This window comes from Lissotriton helveticus, chromosome 1_1 (genome assembly GCF_964261635.1).
Source record: "Lissotriton helveticus chromosome 1_1, aLisHel1.1, whole genome shotgun sequence".
In the NCBI taxonomy this organism is placed as follows: Eukaryota; Metazoa; Chordata; class Amphibia; order Caudata; family Salamandridae; genus Lissotriton; species Lissotriton helveticus.
The window spans coordinates 1366950136-1366975162 of NC_136057.1; the positions used below are offsets into that span (position 1 = coordinate 1366950136).

Consider the following 25027-nt stretch of genomic DNA (forward strand, 5'->3'; position numbering starts at 1 on the left):
ACCTGTATGGGGGAGGAGCCGCTTCGTCGGCGAGACACACATAGTTCCGCACGTATCCAATGTCCATGGGTTCCTCCTTCTGTGGACATGTGCGGGCTATATGTCCATACCCACCACAATGGTAGCACTGAGGACCTGGATGTATCGGGCGATGGGGTACTGGATAATGCACCAAGGGAACAGGATCGGGCTTCTTGGGCACGGAAGGTCTTTGGGGCCGGAGGTGACCGACTGACGGGGCCCGGGATGCGTGTTCATCCTTACTTCGGTTGATGTCTTGTGCCCTGCTGTAGGCGCTGGCTATCTCGACAGCGCTCTCTAGCGTTAAACGGGCGTGCTGTCGTACCCATTTTTGGGTGGCCGGGTGAAGAGAGGCCAAGAACTGCTCCAGGTAAATCTTCGAAACGATATCCTCCTTCGAGGCCGTTGCTGGCTTCAGCCACCGATTAGTTAAGTCCTGTATACGGAACGACAGGGCCCGTGGTGTCTCTTGGGGTCCTTCCCGTACCTGTCTCAGACGAACCCTGTATGCTTCGTCGTCTATCCCCAGACGCTCCAGGATGCAAGTTTTTATGTCCTGATAAGGGGTTTGCCCCTGTACATTTGCCTGTTGATAGGCTGCTTGTAGTTCCCCTGTTAACAGCGGACCCAGATAGTGGCCCCAACGATCTGCAGGCCATGCGGCAGCCTGAGCTAGGCGTTCGAAGTTCGTAAAAAAGAAATCTGGGTCTTCGCCCGGCACATACTTCTGCAGTCCGACGGAGGGCAGCGAAGTGACCGGTCTCTGTTGTCCCATAACATCGGTGAGACGTCCGATGGCTTGATCCTGAGCTGTGCCCTGGCCCTTTAGAACGTCGTGTAGCTGTCCGCGATCATCCTCAGCCGTCTTCAGGAACTTCTCCATCATCTTACCCAGGACCTCTTGGCTTTCCGCCAGTTTCTTAACAGCCTCCTCCATTCCTCCGGTTGATCCCACTTCTGACACCAAGTGTGAGGAAGGGGTTCGGGCGGACCGGAATAACAGGCGAGGAGGCCGGATGAAATGTGCAATGATTTACAGTTTTATTGTTTGGGACACACAGGTTAGGAGATGCCAGGAGGAAAGGTCGGCAGGATGGATTGCTGTCTTCAGGGAGGGTTGTCGTCGGAGGGAGGTCCGGTAGGATGCGGGTGCTCAGGTCCGGGTTGGTCCAGGTGTCCCTCGGAGGTATGTAAAAGAGAGAGAAGACAGGGCCGTTCGTCCCGGAGCTTTGCACGGTCAGAGCTCTGCCACCGACACCGGGGTGTGTATGACTGAAGAGAAACAGTGAAGGTAGGACGGAGGGGAGGGTCGTGAGGGAAAGAATCAGATACAGGGGAGGAGAAAAAAGGGTGATCCTGTGAGGGCGGGCGAAAGGGGAGTCCTTTTCCAACTAACGGGGTGCTCTATATATATTTACAGTGAGGCGGTGCAATTACAGGTGGTTTAACTCTAACGCTATTTACACTATACACAGAGGGGACACGGAGACGCTGTACTCACGTGGCCCGCCGTAACTCTCCTGTGAGTTACGGCCGCTCTCCAGCCACCTCCTGAGGACTCCACCAGTCTTCGGACCAGACGTCGTCCTCCTCGTCCTCTCCACTGGTCTTCTCTTTTCCTCCGCTCTCGGTCTCGGGTTCTTCGCTTGCGTACTCCTGCCACGGGTCTGCTGCTCGGAACGACTTCTCTTCCTGTGCGCCGTCTTTTCTGTGTTCCAGCGGTGGACTTCCGGGGTCACGGGGAACTGCTTCCGGTCCTGCGCACTCCGTCACGGGTTCCTGCAGGGGGAGAGAGAGAGAAGGAGTCCGGGATGACCGGAAAGCCCCATGGCTTGGTTCGTGACCTATGGATGTGGGAATGCCACGCCTCCGGGCCGGGGTAAGGGCCGTCTCCTTTCTACATATACATACATTATTAAATAAAGACTAAAAGTGCTCAACTGGTGCTTCTAAAATACGCCTACCCCGGTGTACCTAACCTAGGTCTAGTACAAGGGAAGAAGTAAGTGAGGTGTAGCTTAGTTTCAGAATTCTTTGCCAAGAATCTATCCAAGAATTCTCAAAGGATCTAATCAGCTCCGTACCTTGGTTTTAGAATGAAGGAGGTCTGGTATCTCTCTCTTAGGACTCGATTTCCCAACAACCCGCAAGGGTAGCTTGGAAACACTGGAGCTGGATTTCTCGGCAAGAGAAACGACAGCGTCTCTTTCAGTGCGTCTGCTGGAGGGTCGACTTCCTTCGGCACTTGCTTCGGCGAGCTGTGTCGTGTAGGTAGATAGTCGAACTGCTCCAAACCACTGTGTGTTTGCCTGGGCAAGTGTGGGCATATTTATACCTTGAAGGTGCCTAGTTTGACGTAAGGTTGGACCTAATAACGTCATCAAAGACTAATTTCTTTGAAAACTCCATGAGTTCTTGGATAAATCACTATTCAAGCAAGGGGAAGTCCCTGACTGCTGAAGGCGGGTTTTTCCAAGAAATCGTTGTGTATTTTCGGAACTAGTGGAAGTAGCCATGCCGTATTTGGACTGCATAGGCTAAGTCTAAATATGGTTATGATTTCTATGCCTATATAAGGATAGGGTGATTTATACCTATATATGGGCATGAATCGGGAAAATTACACTAGGGTCCTAAATTCATATACAACAATAGGACAACCTAAGGCTGATTCGGTCGTTCCTCAAGCGGCGCAAAGACAGGCCAGGAACCCCTCTTCACCTATTTCGGCTCCACCTGATAGAGATGGCAGGTGTTTGGACTCCATCGGGAAAAAGGTCTCCACGATGGCAGCAACCACTGTAAGAGCTGCAAACTCCATAGCGATATTAGGGAGATACGACAGGCAAATGTGGTCCGACATCTCCCCCTACGTCGACATGCTTCCAGAACCGGCGAAAACTGAAGCAAAGCAAATATTGAGAGAAGGTGAACTGGCTTCAGCAGAGATGATCGACGCAGCAGTAGATGTAGCGTCTACAGGTTTTAGACAGCTAGCGGGTGCAGCTGTTTTGAGGAGACACGGATGGCTAAAGTCCACATCGTTTCGCCAGGAGGTCCAGACCAAGATAGTCGACATGCTTTTTGATGGCGAGTTTCTTTTTGGCCAGCATGTTGACGAGGCCTTACAGGCTATTAAAAAGGACACTGAAACGGCGAGATCTTTGGACAGTCTGCAGTTTCGCAAGTCGTCCTTTCAAGGGGCTAAAGGGCGTGGATCCTTTTCCAACAGAGGAAATTACAGTCAACAAAGGTCATATCACACCTGTCAATCAAACCAGAGGTACCAGCTCTACAAAACAACAATCTTACGGACAGCGGGGTAACTCTTACACGCAGTCCAGAAGGAAGTCCTCTACCGCGGAAGAGATTCCAATAAAAAACAGTGAGACATGCCACCGGCCACCATCTCTGCCCTCCCACCAGTCAAAAGTTGGAGGAAAAATATCCCGATTCTACTCGAACTGGTCCGCAATTACTACAGACAAGTGGGTCCTGAATGTAGTGGCCAAAGGACACAGTTTAGAATTTGTGAAAATCCCCCCAAATTCTCCTCCAAGGGCCTGCCTCCGGCTCATATCAAGGCGTTCACCCAAATGCGATCAATGATACAGAAGGGAGCGATCGAAAAAGTTCCTTTCTTGCAAAGGGGAACAGGTTTTTACTCAAGATTTTTCCTCATAAGGAAAAAATCGGGGGAATGGCGTCCCATCCTCGACTTGCGCGCCCTCAACAAATACTTAAAGAAGTTGACCTTCCTAATGTTAACACTTCAAGAAATACTCCAACTTCTTTCTCTGGGGGATCACATGGCCACCATCGACCTTCAAGACGCTTATTTTCATGTGCCATGTGGCTGGCAGGGATTTTCAGTTCAAAGTTCTCCCCTTGGACTTCGTTCAGCGCCCCGTGTTTTCACAAAGGTTATAGCTCAGTGGCAGCACATCTTCGCTTAGAGGGCATTCAAATCTTCCCATACTTGGACGATTGCCTTATCAAGGCCAGTTCTTTCATAGCAGCAAGCGCACATGTTCAAAGGTGCCTGTCTCCATTCCAGTCTCTGGGTCTCTCTATAAACTTCGAAAAATCCAATCTTATTCCATTCCAAAGAAAGTCTTTCATGGGAGCCACACTGGACACCCATCTCGCTCAGGCTTTCGTCTCAAAAGAAAGACAACACAAAATCTGCAAGATGGCTCGCCTATTGCAACAAAAAGAGTATGTTTCAGTTTGGATGTTCAAGTCTTTCCTAGGGATGATTTCATCCTGCATCCCTCTGATTCCCAACTGTCGTCTCCGAATGAGACCTTTACAAGAGGAACTCAACCTCCAATGGTTGCAGGTTTTGGGGTCGTTCGACGACATTATCCGCATAACTCCTCGTATGAGAGAAGTCTTTCACTGGTGAACTCAAAGGAATAATTTTCAAGAGGGATGTGCATTCCTGGCGGAAGTATCAAATTTTACTATCACCACAGATGCTTCCCTCGAAGGATGGGGTGCACACCATCAGGGAATGACTGTCAACGGAAGTGGAATGTGCAACAAAGGAAGTGGCACATCAATCTCCTAGAGCTGCGAGCCATTTTCTTGACCTTGAAGTCCTTTCGGTCAGTCATCCAAGGGTCCTCGGTTCTAATTCGGACAGACAATACAACAAGTGTGCATTACTTAAACAAACAGGGCGGTACAAAATCGGACCTTCTTTCCCAGCAAGCCCAGGAGATTTGGGATTGGGCGCTGGATCACAAGATCAATCTTTCAGCGGTTCATGTTCCAGGGATTTCCAATGTACTAGCGGATTCTCTCAGCAGATCTGCAATATCCAAGCACGAATGGGAGATCCATCAACCGACGCTGGATCGAGTCTTTCGGGAGTGGGGTCACCCCGATCTGGACCTGTTAGCAACAATTCAGAACCGCAAATGCCAGACTTTGCAAGCTGGCTTCTCCACAAGGACTCATGCGGAGATGCGCTTTCGATGAACTGGTGTCAAATATATGCATACGCCTTTCCTCCGATTCTGTTGGTTCCCAGAGTCATCCGCATAATGAAGAGACAGCCGTTTCGCCTAATTCTCATTGCTTCCAGATGGCCTCGCCAATACTGGTTCACCAAGCTTCTCCTCCTTTCGGAGTGCGATCCCATTCAGTTTCCACCAATACCGAACCTTCTGACCATTCAAGGGGGTCAAATTTGTCACCCGGACCCAGCCTCCTTGAAATTAGCAGCTTGGCTCCTCAACACATTGAGTTCGCACATTTAGATATCCCTGCGGATTTTCAAGAGGTTTTAGCCAATGCTAGAGCACCTGCAACGATTAAAACATACAAACTCAAATGGGAGAGATTCTGTGCCTGGTGTCACTCTGCCAATTTACATCCAATTCATGCCAAGCCAGAACAGATCTTGCCGTTCTTTCTTCATTTGGCTAGATTGGGTTTATCTCACTCCACGTTAAAAGTATTCTTGGCAGCCATATCGAGGTTCCGTCTGGATGGTTATAACTCTCTTTATTCTGCTAGAATAATTCAGCAATTTTTTGAAAGGACTATTCCGAATGTTTCCTCCTATTCGACGTCCACCTCCATCCTGATATTTAAATGTGGTGCTCGCTCAGCTCATGCATCACCCCTTTGAACCCATTCATAAAGTGGATCTCAAGTTCCTTTTGTGGAATGTTTCTCTACTTTTAGCGCTCACGTCAGCAAGAAGGGTCAGTGACATTCAGGCGTTCACGATCGAGTCTCCTTTTTTACAATTCACTTCAAATTCAGTGGTGCTTCGTACCAATCCAAGCTTCATGTCTAAGGTTCCCTCAGACTGTCATATTAATGAACCAGTAATTCTAAAGACATTTTTTCCAAATCCGCAAACAGCGGCAGAAAGAGCTTTACATTCCCTCGACATCAGGAGATGTCTCAAGTTCTATCTCCAGCGAACTGCAACAATGTGGAAAACAGATCAGCTATTCGTAGCATATGGAATGCTACGTCAAGGTTACGCTGTATCCAAACAGACTATAGCTTGGTGGATGTCCTCAACAATTAGTCTGTGTCATCAAAAGGCGGGAAGGCCTCTACGCTCTATGCCAAGAGCACATTCTACAAGAGCGGTCTCCTCTTCCACCGCTCTCTTTGCTGGTGTTCCTCTTCATCAGATCTGCAGAGCGGCAACTTGGTCCAGTAGGCACAAGTTCACCAAACATTACTGTTTGGACGCTGCAAGTGATGCAGATACTTCAGTGGGACGAACAGTTCTCCGCAATCTTTTCAAATAAGGGTGAGCCTCTGTTCTCCCTCCTCCACTATGCTCTTTTTAGACGCTTATTCTTACATGTTATTCTCTTTTGCCCAGTATGCATTTGTCAGCATTATTTTATTTATATACGTTGAAGATTCTGTTCATGCTGCATTGAGATGCATGTTTACTTATATACGAATTTGAATTTGAATTGAATTTGAATTTGAATTTTGAATTTGAATTTGAATTTAAAATTTCTTATAGAGCGCTCGTATACCTGCGGTTTCTTGGCGCTATATACTGTGATACAAAGAGCGTCTAACGGGCATTATGTTTTGTACTGCTATCTACTCTGATTCAGGCATGTGAATCTATGAAAGACACCCCAATACTGGAGAAGAACAATAGTTACTTACCTGTAATCTGTGGTTCTCCAGTATTGGTGTCTTTCATAGATTCACATGCACCCGCCAACCTCCCCTCAGAGGCTCCTTTGGCGATTATGTTGGCTTCACTCCTGTGCGAGAAAATCTGAGAGCCTGTGCCTCTGGGGAGATAATTCTGGTGCGTGCTGTCACCTGATTGGCTGCAGTTTGGACTATACAAAATGACTAGGATAGTCATGAGTGTGGAAGTTTTTGCTCTTGTAGCTTAGGGCTACTGTACTTCCTAGTTGTTCATTACTAAGGCTTATTGGTTATTATTGCATATTATTGCTTTTTAATGTACCGTGGGACTCCCACTCCGACGGAATGATTCAGGCATGTGAATCTTTGAAAGACACCAATACTGGAGAACTACAGATTACAGGTAAGTAACTATTGTTCTTCTTACCTATAGTTATAGATCTTTCAGGGCAATCACCTTGGTAGTCATAAGCAATCCACCCACCCACCTCCCGGGTGGAAGTAGCAGAGAGGATTATTGGACAACTTTCATACTTAGTACTGCCACTGTCTCGGCAAAAAGAGCCGAAGCAACTGCCACTTGATGGGCATCATTGGGATGGATACTAGTGGACTCTGAACCCTTAAAGGTGCAGATGCACTTTTCACATTTACATAATGGCAACCTATAGGGCTACACTGTCTCCTCTTTCTTCATCTTTCAAGGGATTGTGAAAGATTTAAGCAGTCAAATAACACATTTCCAGTTAGTCTGCCTGTGCGTGCGTGTGTGTGTGCGTGTGTGTGCGTGTGTGTGCGTGTGTGTGTGTGCGTGTGTGTGCGTGTGTGTGTGTGTGTGTGTGTGGGTGTGTGCAAAGATCCTGAAATAACAAAGCGCCTCAGCCAGGCGGGTCGGGGCCAATCCAAGGTGTGTCATGCACCTTACAAATACCACCAAACACAAGCTATAGTAAGTAACTCGAGACAGGCCACTCCAACCGTGCTGTTTAATCTCTTTAATGGAGACAGTTTTGCATGACGCGTTTCGCCTCCCACGAGGCTTAATCATATGCAGCATTACTTAGGATGGGCTTGTTAGCATTTTAAAAACGTAACTCCAAACATTGAAGAGGGACTAGTGCCCACCAGTTCGAAAAGTGACAGTATGTTTTCAAATATATTCATGATTTGTTTTTATGGTGAGATCTTAAGATTGAAGCGTATCTGCAGCACACCAGAGGATTTTATTAAATGTCAAACTGAAGCCCTGGTTAGAATGAAAAAAAGAGGATATACAGAGAAAATGTTAGCAGATGCAGTATTAAATGCAAGCACAAGATCAAGAACATCACTACTGCCACAAGAGGTAGAGGCAGGAGAAGATGTCAGAGAAGTAGAAGATTCACCTACATTAATCACCACATTTAGTTGCCAAGAACTTAAGATCAGAGCTATAATAAATAGAAATTGGCCCATTGTCTTAACAGATAATATTTTAAATGACAGATTGCCAGAGAAACCATTGATTACATTTAGGAAATCCCAATCAATGGCCACCCAGTTATCCAAGAACAATACTGAGGGGGAACCGATGAAAACATGGTCAACACCTAGAAAGGGTTTCTTTAAATGTATAACGTGCCGCGCATGCAAGTTTGGAGTAAATACAACCAAATATAATACTCCATTCAGGGAAAATTAAGTTGACATTAAGGGCAACTACAATTGCCGTACGGAGTTTGCAGTATATGTCCTCACGTGCACCTGTGGGCTTAGATATGTGGGAAGTACTAAGCTCCAGGTGCACGTGAGAATATTGCAGCACATTAGAGCCATCATGAATTGTGATCCGACCTACCCAGTCGCAAGACACTTTAAAGCTATCAATAATAAGGATATCAATTGTTTATCCTATTATGTGAATGATTCCGTCTCTATGCCACGGAGAGGTGGTAAGAGAGAAAAGTTATTGAGACAATTGGAAACAAGGTATATCTTGAACTTGGATAGTAAACACCGAAATGGTCTCAATAACACGGAGGATATGTACACTTTCCTTTAAACAATCGCTGAATATTAATCTTTTGTGAATAAGTTAAGCCTTATGAAGATTTAGGAGACTTCTTGAGTAATAATTTTAGACCCTCACAAGCTTGTGAGTGGGCGGGTCTCTAAATCCACACATAATAATGAAATGCCGCAAAAGGTTTGGGTAATTAACATCATTTAAACCCAACCAATAGGCCTCGGTTCTTAAATAAGATTATTGGTTTTAATAATTGTTGTTAGCACATATGACTAGCACTTGACACTTTGTATTCTTGTTTGGAACTATATTGTCTATGACTATAAAATATGACTAGTATGATTGGGGGGCATTTTCTCGTAGACCTCAATGTAATTTGACAGGTTTCTATATGTCATTTCTCATGTTAATTTTAGAATTAGACAAATAGGTATGGATACTACTTTTGGTTACGGTGTGTGTAAAATACATATTAGGGGTCAAACAAGATCCTTTTGATACCATTAATGCATTTAGGCAGCTAATGTTCACATTCATCTTTGCAGAATTTGCACAAGGGTTTCTGCATTTAAGCAGTGATTTGCACTCAAGTTTGCAATGTTTGTTCAAGCCATATTTGCGTATTTTGTACATAATTAGTGTTTTTTAGATGATGTGTATTTTAATTGCGGAATTCGCACATCATATTAGCGAAATTTGCACATTTTTGGGCATTTAAGCTGCAATTTATAACCAACATCCAATAATTAGAAAGAAAATTAACTTGAGATAATGTCTTATCATACTCTGTCTTGTATAAATGCCTAGTGTTATGAGCCTCACAATACCAGAGTTCCATGAATATGTGTTGCACTAAGTATTTCTTCACTGTTTGTGGTCACATGGTGTAGCATTTCAAAAAAACAATTGTATATAAAAAGTACAGCATACTGCAGGCTCACTTTGTGATCAAGGGCACTTGTTGCCCGAAACGCGTCATGCGAGGAGTGATTGAGAAAGGTCAATAAACTTACCTGCGACTTCTAAGCTGTCTGGTGGTCCACTGATTTCCGTGTTCGCCGAAAGGAGGTAAAGGAAGGAGCTGCATACACACACACATATATATATATATATATATATATATATATATATATATATATATATATATATATATATATATATTACCCTTTTTAAATGTAATCTGGAGCAGTTGACTAATGTAGCCTTAATAGGCTGCGAAACATCAGTGTCTTAAGTGTTTCTCCAGGCCTTACTAAAGAACGGCGAACAACTACACTTAAGAAGACATACTGTGAAGAAGTGCGCTGGCATCCCCGTGTGCGGGACGGGCCTATTCAGTGCTTATGACTTCAATGGAGTTTCTCCTGAGAGAGAACTGAGATTACAGGTAAGAAACCATTCCTTCACAAATTCCTTGTCCGAGGCATGGATGATCCCCAGAAATGTAGCCATCGGATGATTCTTGCTTTTAAAACAGAGCAAAGATTTTTTGCCCATGTTCTCTGCAGTTTAGTTTAAGTGGAACTACTGGCAGAGAAGCAATCAAAACATCCATAGCTTAATTGATAGTTTTGTGCATCCTTGAGATCTGTTCTCTTCTTTGCATCCCTCCTCTTAAAAAAATCATGTACATTCAGTAATGGCTAAAAAGAATCCTTTGCATTTCAAAGGCATGTTCTCGAAAAGGTAATCTTTAGAGCAGCCATTTGGAGAACTACTCATGATTTCTGCAGACACTTTGAATTGCATACTAGTGCTGGAGTTGACATCCAGTTTGGCCATGGTAAGACAGAGGTTTTTGGCAAATTTAGATTATGTAACTGAAATTGTTTGTGGCTCCCATCTGTAATTCATTAAAGTGGGTGAGGTGCACACTTGATGGCAAGCCTGTCCCAATTCTCCCCAAATGCATGATGGCACATTTAGTCACAAACAGTCTTTTCTCACTGTAGAGAATGAGTTGCTTACATGTTCCAGCATAGCCCAGTGCTTGCCCAGTGCAGCACTAGCTGCACATAAAAATACAAGCAATGAGTTCTCTATTGTGAGTAAAGATGGTAGTGAGCGCATGCCCGTCATAAATATTTAGAGCCTTTGAACACCTCACCCACTTTGATTGCTGCAGGCTTCTGCTTATTAGGGGAGCTAGTGATTTGTTTTTCCAAGAGTTATCACCTTAGAGCTGTGCTGCACTTGGCATGAATGATACATCTGCAAGACTTGAACAGCTTGCTGGGGCAGCTGTGCGCTTTACAAAATTACCTAACATAACATAACATAACAGCCACAAAGGCTTAGCCTTCTGAAGAATAATGAAAGTATAAAACATCTGTAATTCCTGCATATAATATTCCCATTGGTAGAATTGAGAGGCTGGGATGTACCCTCCACCACTTCCCTCCCGGGAGTAATAATTAATTCTTCTTCAATGGCAGAGAAAAGATGACTGTTGTGGCAGGAGCCAGCTGGGTAAAAACAAATGAGGTCTTAGAAAGGACACATAGCTGTTCTCAAGCTTATAGTAGCTTAGTTGTCTAATATCTAAAACGTGTGTTGCACCTGCTCTTCTGTACCATCCAATGAGAGGATGCCTCATTCACGTGACTGAAATAGCTGAAGGTGAGAGAGTAATCAAGAAGAATAACTTGTACTGTTTTGTTCACGCCGCAGAACGTGGCTGACATCAAGAAGCTGAAGTCGGTGGGCATCTGCACAGTGAAAGGCATTCAAATGACCACCAAGAAGGCACTGTGCAACATCAAGGGGCTGTCGGAGGCCAAGGTGGACAAGATTAAAGAGGCGGTGAATAAGCTCATAGTAAGCAGCTGCATGCCTAGTTGCACACGTCTTTGTTTTTGACCCCCTTAATACAGTGTTATGCTGAAACAGATCAGGTTTGGCCTGCCATTAGACTGTCTTCCTTCCCACTTACTTGTCATTAACTTTTTACATTGATATATATTTGCCTGTGATCTGACAATACATATGGCATGTCTAAAAAGAAACCTACTCAAAATGTTGGACCATTAGGCCATCTGTTGTCTGCATAGTATCCTCAAAATCTGGGAGTCGCTCATGTATCTTGGTTATCGCAAAGAGTTTAATTTCCAAACATTCTTATTCCGCTACGATTCACTCTAGGTCCAAGATAGTAAGAAGATTTTTTGCCCCTCTTTGTTCCATACTAACCTTATCCCTAAAGCATGGTACTTTTCCAGATATTTAAAATCTGCCTCATCTTACCACTTTTGGAAATACTTTCCTTAATAACTCTATCCTTGGAAACCCTTGCCCAAATATTTGCATCCCCTCAATAGAAGAAATTAGTGGGAAAATGATCTCCACGCAATTGCAAAGCCATCATCATCATAAACTTTATTCAGTAATGTAGGAGAGTAGGGTCTGCAATCCTGTGGTCACCCCAGATTTTTGCTTTTTGCTCACTGGTTTACGACTTTCCCTGGCTGTGGGCATGCTAATCAGACCCACAGCCTCGCTGTTCTCTCTCTAAATTGACACACATGTACTTTAGGTGCATTTACCAATTGGTACTGGGTCACTCTTATAAGTCCTTGTACAGTGTACCATAGGTACCCAGGGCATGAGTGTACCCAAGGCCTGCCAGGGGCTGCAGCATGTATTATGCCACCCCTCGCTGGCCATCTAAACAGACACAACTGGCTGGTAACACAGCTGGGGCAAGGTGGTGTAATCACCCTTTGCTGTAAATATAGTATACCTATATCTAACCCCAAAATGGACACATAGATTCCTATAAGTCACTCCTATGGCAGGCCTTATCAATCCTGAAGGCAGAGTGCTTGGAATTATGTGAGATGGTGCTCTAGTATGAGCTGAGCCTGTCTGCAGCTTTCGGAACCATGTCCTTATAGCTGTTCCATGATAACGCAATACCATATACTCTTAAGTGCATTATAATCCTCGCGGTTATTGCTAACTTTGGCATAGCATTATCAAAACCCGTCGAGTAAGGTGTCATACGAATTGGAATACTACCCCCTCGCCAGTTCTGGCGACGGGGGTAGCATTCCACCCTTTTAGAGGGACACGACATGTATGTAACTGAGAACCCCGGTTAAAGTTAACCCGAGCCTTAGCATCACAAAATGGATGCTGCCACCACAGACACGAGTCTGACCTCCTGCTGCTGGGAGTCCTTCCAGCAACGGAGGCCTGGACAAAGGGTTTCCTGCCTTGGGAGGTGCTAGCACCACCCCAGACAGGATTTTGTGTATCGAGGTAGGACAGGCTGAAAGGAATGAGACATGCCTGGGGCACACAAGGTGTCCCTGTGCATACCCCGTTTCAAACCAGTTGCTGGGGCACTCCAGCCCCAGCTCTGTCGCGAAACCGGACAAAGGATAGGGGGTGTAACCACCCCCCTTCCTGGTCCCACCCATAGGAGGGACCTAGTCACAGTACAGCCCCCTTTAGGAGAATAAAGGTAGGAGCTGGTCCCCTTCCAAATTAGATTATCCTGAATTGAAACTACAAAGAAGAAACTCTGGACTTCGACGTTCTGCTCCACAGAAGACTAAAGAAAATCTCCCTTGTGGCCAAGGAGTGACCACCCTGCAACTGCAGGCACCATCAAGCGTCCTAGCGGTTCACTTTGTCGTCCTTCCTGCCGGAACCAGACCTCAGAGCCCGAAGAGACCCGGACGTCCAGACCTCTCCGACCTCTACCCACATCTGCAGCACAGCTGAGATCCGTGGGTGCGACGAGACACGTGGGACCGGCCATCTTGAAGAAACTGCACTTCACTTCCAGCAAGACTTCTGAGGCACCCTCGAGTAAGTGCTTTGGTGATTGAGAAGCCCCAGCCCCAAGCAGCTCCTGCACCGAAGACCAGCCCCCCAGCATCCACGAGATCTGCGTGGGGCCCTTTTGCGTGATTGCTGCTCGACGCGGTGTCTGGTCACTTGCCGGCTGGCTAGTGGCCTCCTAGACGACGATCCTTAAAATCTACACCGCTGGTCTGGTTGCTCCAGACTGGCCCTTGCTTCCTTCCAAAAGAGAAGCACCCCGGACCCTCCTGGTCCGCACCAGACGCCATCTTCACTCACCGCGTGGGTTGCCTTTGCCAAGGCCTGTTGACTCCGAATCCGGATCAGACACCGCCGACAGCGAGAGCCTGCATGGAACAGCTCGTGCCTCCATCCTGGTCGTCGAAGACACCTCCTGGTCCACGTGGCTGCAGAGTCAAGCGTCCACTCTTCACCTGATCACGACAACAGCATCTGGTTCCTTCCTGGTTCCACATCGGTCACTGGCTAGTGACTTTGAACATTGTCCCCTCTGCTTTCAGGTCTCCATCATCTTCGATCCGCCCTTGGATCACTCCGGACATCTTCCTCCTGGTCGCCTGCAGCATCTTTCTCCAAGGCTCCATTGACTTCAACGCGGAAACCCGACACACTTTCCCACCTATTCACCCGCAGCCCATGGGTGAGGTAACGAGAGCATTTTGGTGCTCATAGGTAGATTGACTCTCCTAGTGTCCAGGTATCCTGTCGTTTTAGTCGTAACTAGTCGGAACTGTCTCTACTTACCTATTTCGTAATTTGTTCATGCCCATTGACTTTGCATTGAAACCCGCGTGTGTGTTCTAACACTGCACACGTGTCCCGTGGGCCTCCTGCTCCTTACTTAAGGTTAGGGTAGTGTAGCCCCAGCGATTCTACAGCCTCTGGGCATCCTTATTTCTCCTATCGTTCTACTTAACCCATTTACTTAGTATATGGTTTGTCGTGCCCCTAGGGCACCATTGTAAATTGTGCGACTTATTGTATTTTTCTGAAGAGTATTGTTATGTGCTTAGCTCTCTCTCATAAAGAGTTCAGAGGTGTTTGTTAATAATAAATATATTGTTATTTTCATAACAACCTGTGTGGTGTCCTTTCATCTGGTATTCAAGGGGTTATATGTGGTAAAACAGCTGTCTTCACATGCCAAAAGAGTTTAGCCTAAAGACTGCTCTGTCCATGCTACCATCAGGATAGCTGGTCTATAAGGTTGACTTTCAACCAATCACCATAAGGGTTGTTTGGACTGATACAAGGTGGTCACTAGAACTAGTGAGCATCATATATCAGGCCAACTTCTCACAAGCAATATCTATAAAAATGCAATAAAATAAAACAAATCATCAAGAAACAGACAGCATGCAGTTAAAACTTTCTTTGATTATGAATTTTGTAGCATAAAGTTTATGATGATGACAATTGCAAAGTGACATTGAAAACTTTCATCATCTAAGTTCCTTCTAAATTGGCTTCTATTAATGCCACAGGCCTGAAAAGGCCACTCTTCAAGTGGGTGACAAAGTATTTAGAACTGTTGCTTGAGTACATACATGTTGGCTTTCGGTAGAATTTGATCCTTTGGATCATGAGACACTCCTGTCCATGTATATCATTTATTAGGTCTATTGGAGGGAATGTCCAGGAGAGGTTTACATTCTTCCTCACAGACCACTCACATGCTTCCAAACAAGACTTTCAGGTCTCTCTTTAGTCAATCTCTATATGGATCTGCTGGGCAACTTGGTTGCTGAGTACATCATGTCCACCCATCTACTGGTTATCACACACTATATCTCACGGTGTAATCTCAAACTGTGTTGTAATACCCTATTTCCTTACACCTGCTTTTCAAACAGCAATAGCTGCTGGTATACCACATTGATGGTGGTAATGTGCTGCTTCCTTGTGTTTCCAAATGTGCTTTAATTCCTCTCAGAAAATTATACTAAGCCGGTAGGCTCAACACCAGAATCAGGAAAAGCGACCATATTACTTCCACCCTTAAATCACTGCACCGGTTTCACATTGATGTATATATTCACTGTAAGCTGGCTTTTCTTATTTACAAGACTTCTATTGTAAAAACAGCCTCTATCTTGCTTCCAAATTGCTGACATCTGCGGCTCTCTACAATACCACAACATGTCGGCTGCTGGTCTCAACATCCACTTTGGAATTATCTTTCACAGACACTCAGGTTATCAAGTATTGGGGTTCCCCTTCATAGATTTACATGCTTGAATCATTCCCCTTTGTCAAAGTGGGAGTCCCACTGTACCATAATCATCCGACCACCAGCATTACCATCTTGTCGTTGAGACCATAAACAGCAGTTGCGACGACAGCAGCCATCGATGTGCCCATCTCGACGCCGAAGATCCAGGAGTCTACGAAGTTCCCATCGACGCTCCTGGCGACGCCGATACCGGCTATGTCACTGCCGTCGATGATGGTTCCGACGACGCTCCCATTATCCAGTATTATGGGTGTCTTTCATAGATTCACATGCCTAAATCATTCCCCGTCGTCGAGACGGGAGTCTCCGATACATAGAAAAGTAATGTCCTATAGACATACATAAAGGCCTCACCTTAGTAACATATCCATGTCCTTTTGTAAAAAGGACCAAACTCTAGACAAGAGCCAATCAGCTATCACCTCCCTCTAGAACCTTCCTGGCAGGAGCCTCAGTCCCTCAGATTTTCTACCGCACGTTGTTCTGAGGGAGTCTCCACCTGAGTTCTGCTCAGGTTTGCTTCTAAAGCTTTATTTCTTCAAACATTTGGATTTTTTCTAGGTAAAAGCTATTTATTATGGCTGATACTCATAAGAAGGGTCTTTTTAGAGCCTGTAGCTCTTGTGGTAAAAAAAGGCTCCACATTGATGACCAGCACAAGAAATACCTATATTGCCTGTACCCGGATCATTCATCTAAGGACTGCAAAATATGTAGAACATTTTCGCCAAAGACACTCAAGGACCGGGAAGGACGCCTTCTGCTATGGCTCCAAAGGCTCAAGGACAGAGACAATCTGGAATCCTTTGAAGAAGGTGAGAGCTCTTCAGTCTCCTCTAAACTCTCTCAAAAGGCCAAGGGTAGCTTCCCCTAGCCCTCAAGGTGGTCCTCCAAAGAAGACAGATAGAAAGCCTTCAGAGGTCCTGTTATCATCAGCGTCTGACAAGGAGGTTCACACCTTCAGGAAACTTGCGTCGTCGTCGACGACGACCTCATCGGCATCATCATCGGTGCTTAGGAAGGCTGTGTCTCCTGTCTACCTCTCGACGTCGACAACGACATTCTCGACGACGACGGCATCGTCGACGTTAACTTCTTCAACGACGACTACCCCATCGTCGACGGCGGGTAAGCCCTTGTCGTCGACCATTGTTATTAAAAGGTCATCGTCGACGCCCAAAACCCCGTCGACGACGGCAGCGCCGACAACAGTGTCGACATCGAAGTCAGCTCTGTCGACATCTATACCGTCGACGAAGGCCACGTCGACGAAAACATCATCGTCGACGGGCACACCGTCGACGAAGGTGTCAACGACGAAGACACCGTCGACAACACCACCGTCGACGACGATGAAGACGCCGTCAGCAATACACCGTCGAAGTGTCGTGTATTTCTATAGGTTCTGAATCAGTCCCCCTATTCCTGACCCTATTCTGGTTAAACTAACTATCAAGTTAACTAACAGTCAGCCCATGAGGCAAGAAAACCCCCATGATGCAGATACCGTTATCTGACGCAGTCACACTACGGCACAGGAACGTGTTATCTGATTAGGTCATAACGCTTGAGATCTAATTAGACAAGCGACATTCCTCCAGCCCCTGATAAGGCATACGACGTTCTCATAACAAATCAAACCTATGACAACCTGGAAAATCCGTGCGGCCATTGTTTTGATTTCACAGAGAACTTTAGTAAAGAATGTGCTAACGAGCAAGTCGTATGACATCTTTATTGACGTATCTATGTCCATCCTTACGTCAATCTCGGCACCTTTAAGGTATAAATATTGCCGACCTTGCCCTATGCAAACACACGCGTGGTGACAAGACGGAGCAGCCATACTTGCCGAAGCCGAGAGCAGAAGCAGACCCCGCTGGCAGCAGCCCCGCCTTCCTGACGCGCTGAGAGACGCGCTGCTATCTCAAGCCGAGAGACCCAGCACCGGCGCTTTCGGGCAGCCCTCGCAGGCAGCCTGGAATATCGAGAGCAGAGAAAGAGATACCATTCCTCATTCATCCTAACTTCCAGGTACAGAACTGAATAACCCCTCACAGAGAATTCTTTAGTTATTCACTTGGCAAAAACAAACCTAACTTAAACTGTAACTTTCTATTCCCGCCCACGCATTAGACTTAGGTCAGGTACACGGGGTAGGCGTATTTAGAAACACCAGTTGAGTACGTTTAGTCAAATGTATATGTGTATGTAAATATATTTTAATCATTTTAAACATCATATGGCTCAGAAACCATATCAATGTTTTTACAGTATTATTTTATACTATTGCTTTTAATGTATGCACTTTACTTAACTATAAGTATTGCAATAATATCGATCCATTTCTCATGTATGAGAAAAGAGACTGATCAATAAATAACATCTTTTATTGAACACGCCCGTCTCTTCCTTTTCTCTACATTCTGATGAGACTAAGAATGCACGTACTGACTGAGTAAAATAATTGCCTTGTGCTCACACGACTCTCGAGATTGACTCTTGATTAGGGGAGAGCAAAGTTGTCATGTTCTATGGTTGTCAGAAACTAAATCCCTTCTTGTCTAATCAGGGGAGTTAATTCCTTCCTTGAACATTCGAGAAAGTTTCTAGCGAACTCTGAGCTTAGCTGGCAAACCCAAAAATTAAGTCTAGTATCGACAGTAGTAGACCTAGTTAACGTCTGGCCTAGGCCTTTACTGCTGTAGGTACTATTCCAATGCGCAGAGCCTATTGGGAAAATAGGAGCTACACTACATGGCGCCCAACGTGTTTGGAAAGGGCGATAAAACTAACGTAAGACATTTAGAGTAACTCAGTCGTGCTTTCTCACTCAGACCCCTTTTCCCAAATACTCCAAAGACGTCTGGAGTGGGTGAAAGGTAATATCCTCCAAAACCTCGCAGGAGGGAACTCCTATGTATGGTTCTTGGTCAAGTCAACGTTGAAGGATAAACAGTTTCAAATTATTGTGCATCTAATCTTTGTTCCATAAGAAACCTGATCTGCAAACAAACAAAATAACCTTATTGACAGTAAAATGTCTGACAATGAGGATGAAAGAGAGGCAGTTAGATTAGCTACTGAACTCGCAGATGCTGATGCTAGCATGCAAGCAGCAGACCCGAATATAACACTCATTCCGGTCATTAAAAGGAGATCTATAACCTTAAAACTTATAGAAAATGGACTGACACCTAGAGGTGGCACAGTCATATTCGTAATTGAGGCACACGAATATCGGCAGACAGAGGTATACTATTCATGGATACATTTTCCGGCAGCAAATGCTGTAACAAAGTACTTCCACTATTACAAAGTAGAGGAACCTCCTGAAACATACACTCCTTTCGAGGAGGTGGAAGTACCACTCAAATTCCAAGAGCATTTGCTCTTATTTGATGGCGCCCTAAAACATAACAATCACATTACAAGGCTCGGTCCTTTAGGAAGACCAGGAGCAACGTGGCCGGTCTTAGCCGGATACACACCACATCCAGACATCGAAAGAATGCCTGCAGCAGAGCTGTTAATACAGCTAAAACAACTACTAAAAATTCATAGACAATTAGTTCAGTATGTAATGCGGACTTCAACAATTCAGCCAGCGATTAAACTTCCACAGCTGACCCCTCACCAGGGGAACACAAATAAAATTACACCACAGAACATCCAATCCTGCCTAGGTAAAGTTCCAGCTAAACGGGAACAGATACCATTCTGGTTGGCACAGAAAATTACCCAAATAGAGGCGGTGTTTCCTGACACCACCCCATTAGAAAAACACAGGATTCTGACTATATGTCTCCCAATGGGAATCGCACCACACATTGAGGACTGTGACACTTGGGGTACAGTCTTTGCTTCCATCTACACAAAAACGCACGGTGTTCCATCCATTTCGGTAATACCAGATGTGCTAAAACAAATTCAAGATGAATACGGTCCAGAACCTGCTTTAACTCTTGGTATGAAATTACTAAAAGACTTCAAGCAGGTCTCGGCTATATTATTAGCCAACATAAAAGGTGAAGCAGCAAATGTGGCGATCCGCCAGAGGTTAAAAGAGACAGATATAGCAGACCAACCAGCTGAAATTGCCAGAATCATAGAAAAATCCTATGAAGAACTAGGCAGAGATAGTCTAGGTGGAATACCAGTAAAACCGCAACTGACTACAAGTCCAGAAAAAATATTTTTTAATAATAATAATTCACCAAAAAAGAACTGGGATGGAAACAAACAATCCAATCCTAAAGAAAAGAAATTTCAGTCCCGAGGAAGGTCTCCTAGGCGAAGAGAGAAATCTCCAAACCAAAGACAAAGGTCACCGCAGAGTGACCCCTCTGGGATATAACCTTAGAAATAGGGATAATATTAAAAAACCTGATAGATATCAAGACATTGATACACGTCCCTCTCAATCTTTTCAGACTTCCTCGCAGAAATCGGAAAGAAGAGGACGATCAGAAGAGCACGCCAAGTCCAAAGACAAGGAACCTGCTCAACAAAAAAAGAAATTACAATTTCCAAAAAAGAAGGTAGCCAGTATCAAGGTAGTTAAAAATGCCGAGAATACTGAGGACACAACTGAAAAACGGAGAATGGGCTCAGACAATGCTAGACAGCGCAGCAGAGGTGAGCATAGCTCGCAAAGTCCTTATGAATCATCTGGAGACAGTGGACACGAATGAATACCTTCAAGTGGAAACTGCAGACACCAGAGTTAGCAAGCCCCACAAGATATACGAGATAACATTACGTATAGAGGGAGATAAGACTAGGAAAATTAGGGGACTATTTTGGGATAACCTCTCAAAGGGTTATGACATCCTTCTAGCTGAAAAAGACTGGCCACCAGAGTTTGTCAGGGAGTGCCCTCATGGCGAAGAAGTAATTATGCCTGCCTTCTCGAATCAAATACCGATTCATAAAAAATACACACTTGCTAGAAAGTGGGCAGTGGCCTTAGCACCTGCTTTATATAAAAATCATGTAGGATGGGATGAGGACTCCCCTCCTCACAAAATCCAGTTAAAATCACAACCTACTGCACAAAGGCAGTACCCAATTAAGCAAGAAGCTAAAAAACAGGTAAATGAAATACTAGATCAGCTAGAATACCAGGGGGTGATTGAAACTTGCACCTCACAAATGAACAATCCTTTGTTTCCGGTCTCCAAACCAGACAATTCATATCGTCTAGTTTTGGATTACCGACACCTTAACACATGTTGCAAAACCTTTGCAGTGCAAAACTCACACAGTGCTGCACTAATGAATAACATAGTGCGCAAAAAATACAAAACAACCTTGGACATCTCCAATGGATTCTTTTGTCAAAACATAGCACCAGAGAGCAGATATTTAACTGCATTCTCAGTAAATGGCACTCAAAAGCAATTCTGTCGGTTAGCCCAGGGGTACAAGAACAGCCCGGGGGTATTCTCAGCGAGAGTAACAGAATTACTACAACTATATGATGATGAAGCATTATCTTATGTCGATGACATTTACTTAACAGATGATGACTTGGATACTCACTTGAAAAGGGTGAACACCATAATACTTGGGTTCGTTGCAGAGGGTTACAAATTCAACTTCAAAAAGTCCAGAATTGCCCATCTGACAGTCCTATTCTTAGGATATGAGTTATCAAGTGAAGGCAAAAGCCTGGCAGACAATTTCCTAGAGAAATGTGCCGTAATCCAAGCCCCTAAAACACTAAAAAACATACAGTCAATTCTAGGCTTCCTAAATTTCGGAAGAACATACATTGCAAATTACGCAGAAAGGGTCAAACCCCTTTATGATCTAATTAAACCAGACTTTAAAAGATCCAATTGGACTCAAACACACACAGAAATTTTGAGATCCTTACAAACAGACATGCTAATTAAAACAAAATTAGAAACACGTGATAACACACGCAACCTTGTGATCCGAGTCATCCCAGGGAGATGCGGATTCACATACCTGACCTCTAATGAGGGAGAAAAGGTACCAATTGCATTTAAATCACACTTGTACACTAAGGCTGAAATGAAATTTAGCCCAACGGAAAAAATTCTTACAGCAACACAGACAGCTATAGCAAAAGAACGAGCCCTGGCACAAGGTAAACGAATAGTAATCGTGACACCAATACCAGCCTTAGAGGCGGTAACAAAGGCAAGCATTCCAAATGCTAAAGCACTCCATCCGAGATGGATACAATGGGCTAACTCTCTTGCTGCAACAGACGTGGTGTACGAATTTGATCCTTATTTAAAAACACAAGAATTTCTCCAATATAAATTTGAATGTCCTCCGCCAACCGAAATTCTGCCTCTAGATCACTACGGCTGTATAATATATACAGACGGATCAGCACAACCCGCAGTAGGGGGTAAACAAGCTTACAGTGCTGCGTGCGCGATTGTTAAAGGTCGTTGGCACGAAGGGAAATTTAGACCAACCCTCACTAAAACACAATCCCTAGGAGATTGTACAGCTCAGCGAGCTGAACTAATAGCATTCAAGATGGCGCTTGAAAATACCGATCGAGAATTCCCCACACTCATAGTGTGTGATTCGTATTATTGCGTTCAGTCTTACAATGAATACTTGCAGATCTGGCTTCAGAACGGTTTCAAGAATGCGAAAGGTGGCACAATCAAGCATAAAATGCTCTGGGAACAAGTAGCTCTTTTACAAAAAGAACTACCAAAGACTCACGTGATACATACACTGAGTCATCAACGTGATGGCGTTCACGTTGCAGGGAATTCATTGGCTGATGAGGCCGCTAAGGCAGCTGTGCAAACGGCTTCCGTAGCTGCCGTCACCAGGTCAAAAACAAAAATAGACAGCGAAATATTACAAGCTGTCAGCGCTTCAGAAAAGGATTCGATAGAACCACTCCCTAAAGGCTTTCCAGTAAAATACTCATACATAACTGATGCAAACAATGTTCCTTTTGCTCAAATCCCTGGAGTGGGGGTTAGGGCAATTCCAAACATTGAACATAGGTTAGGACTAATAATAGCGGCACACGAAGGGCTAGCTTCTATACATGCTGGCGTCTCAGCCACAGTATCATTATTAAAACAGAGATACTGGTGGCCACAAATGAGAAGACAAACGAGGAACTATGTTCTAGCATGTGAAATATGTCAAAAAATGAAAGTATCAACGGTGAGACGTCCAGCGCAGACGCCCCTTCTAATCTCGGATAAACCATTAGCCTGTGTTTACCTAGACCACTGCGGTCCCTTACAAAGGGATGGTAACTATAAATATATCTTGGTCGCAGTGGATTCATGCACGAGATTCATATGGATGTGGCCCCAGCGAACGGCTGACGCCAGAACTGTTATAAAAGATTTGCGAGTCTTTATCGGCACATACGCAATTGGCATGCTGCATTCGGACAATGGTCCTGCTTTTAGCTCTCGGGCTTATAAGGAGGCCATGGTCAGCATGGGCGTGCAATTGCGGTACTCTTGTCCATTTCACCCTGAGGGGAACGGAATTGTTGAAAGAAAAAACCGTGACATAAAGCAATCTATAACGGCAAAGGTATTAGGTTCGGGAGCTGGGTGGGTCAAACATCTAATAAGTGTCCAACGTAGTCTAAATAACTTGCCAAGAAATTCTCTGAAGGGATTCAGTCCGTACGAATTATTATTCGGAACTAGGATGTTGATCTCTGACCTTGATAGTCAGACTTCAGTGGTAATAGAAAAAACCTTTGATGTCAAAGACCGTTTGGCTATTTTGCAGGACTTAAACAAAACAAGAAAAGACCTGAGCAACATACAGTTGAAACAACAGCCAACGACCACTGAAGAATCACCACCTGTCCCAGCAAGACCTGTCTGGATTCCAAAAGTCGGGGATCTAGTCAGGGAAAAGATCGCGGTAAAGAAGGAATTTGGGCCTTCCTACAGAAAAGCAGTTCCTGTCTTGTCTGTCAACGGGACAAGATCAGTTGTACTACCGCCACTTGCTGGTAAAAAGGAGAACCGAGTTGTATCCATCGACCTGGTAAAACCACAACATGTGGCCGATAACAAACAGTAGGCCAAGTGGACTCCCAATAAGTAGCAGAACACCAAGGTTTGCTACCAGCACAGAGGTCCTAACAAAAAGGCTCATCACATTCGAAACGCCTAAAGAAGAACAAGAAGGACTATGCAACAATGCAATAGAACTCAGACCTCTTAAAACCCAAATAAAGACATTTAGCAGAGACACACCAATCTACAATGAAGTGCCGAGTGACAATGCAAAAAACAGAAATCCTGAACCAATTAGAACATTTGACAGAACTGCATCCGGTTACTTCATCAACTTCGATGATTCCTCTGACGGCTTCAGTGAATCAAAGACACAGCCATCATCAAAATCCTTTAAAGACAAAGCGAAGGAACTTTTGAAACAACTGAAAGAAACATATCTGGTTTCTCCATGGATTGAATTTTGGGTGGGTTTTGGCGCATTTATCCTCATACTTTGGCTCATCATGGTATTTACTTTGGGACGCTTCATTGAGGGAAAATATGCTAAAATGGACACAGCAAGTCAGAACATCAACTTGATCCTCAAACCACACACAACTTCACACGTCGAGAAAAGAGAACTTTCTTCAGAACTTTCTTCAGCCAACTTCACAGCCAATCCTATACCTGGTGGGGTAGCCTGGGACAACACTGACTATGAAATTTATGGTCCGGTCGAGATCCTGAAATATCCACACCAAATCAAAATCTCCTTGAGTGACTTTGCAAAACCAAACTCATTTGCTGATGATTGGGACTTCGAAAGTATTAACAACATGATGTCTGACTTAGTAATGTCTGCTAAATTTACAAAACATGATTATTTGCAAGGTTCTACAAATTACGATAGTATGTATTGCTATAACCATTATGGTAACCATTTTTTGCATAAATCTGCACAACCTAGAAATGTTTTAAATTATAATCAATGGGAACATTGTGCTACACCTCCAAAAGGGAGCTCTAGAACCGTGTATGACAAATATTCATATTTTTCAGGTTTTAACACAAGTAATGCTGAAACATTTTATTTTAAATTGTCAAACAAGACAGGGATGAAAACCATGATAACCAACACAAAATTGATATATTCAGATTCATTCTTTGAAAAAATGAATACTTTTGGATTTGATTATTGGGACAAAAATGTTGATTTGAAAAGTGTTTTGGGTACAAAAGAATGGCAAGTACAGGGTATAGAAGCTTTGTTTAGAGCCTGCATGATCCCAGAACAAATGATATTTT

At 44.4% G+C, this 25027-nt stretch overlaps 1 protein-coding gene across 6 annotated transcripts in view; it reads left to right on the plus strand.

Annotated features, from left to right (window-relative positions):
- The window catches only part of DMC1 (DNA meiotic recombinase 1), a 1265506-nt gene that overhangs the window by 171017 nt on the left and 1069462 nt on the right, over nucleotides 1–25027 (plus strand). For 5 of the 6 annotated variants that reach the window (XM_078683618.1, XM_078683629.1, XM_078683613.1 and 2 more), the window contains exon 5: nucleotides 11348–11494. The exons of the other annotated variant lie outside the window; for it this stretch is intronic. In XM_078683618.1, the coding sequence (XP_078539744.1) occupies nucleotides 11348–11494 (147 nt within the window). The remainder of the gene's footprint in view (nucleotides 1–11347; nucleotides 11495–25027) is intronic. 6 annotated transcript variants of the gene reach the window in all.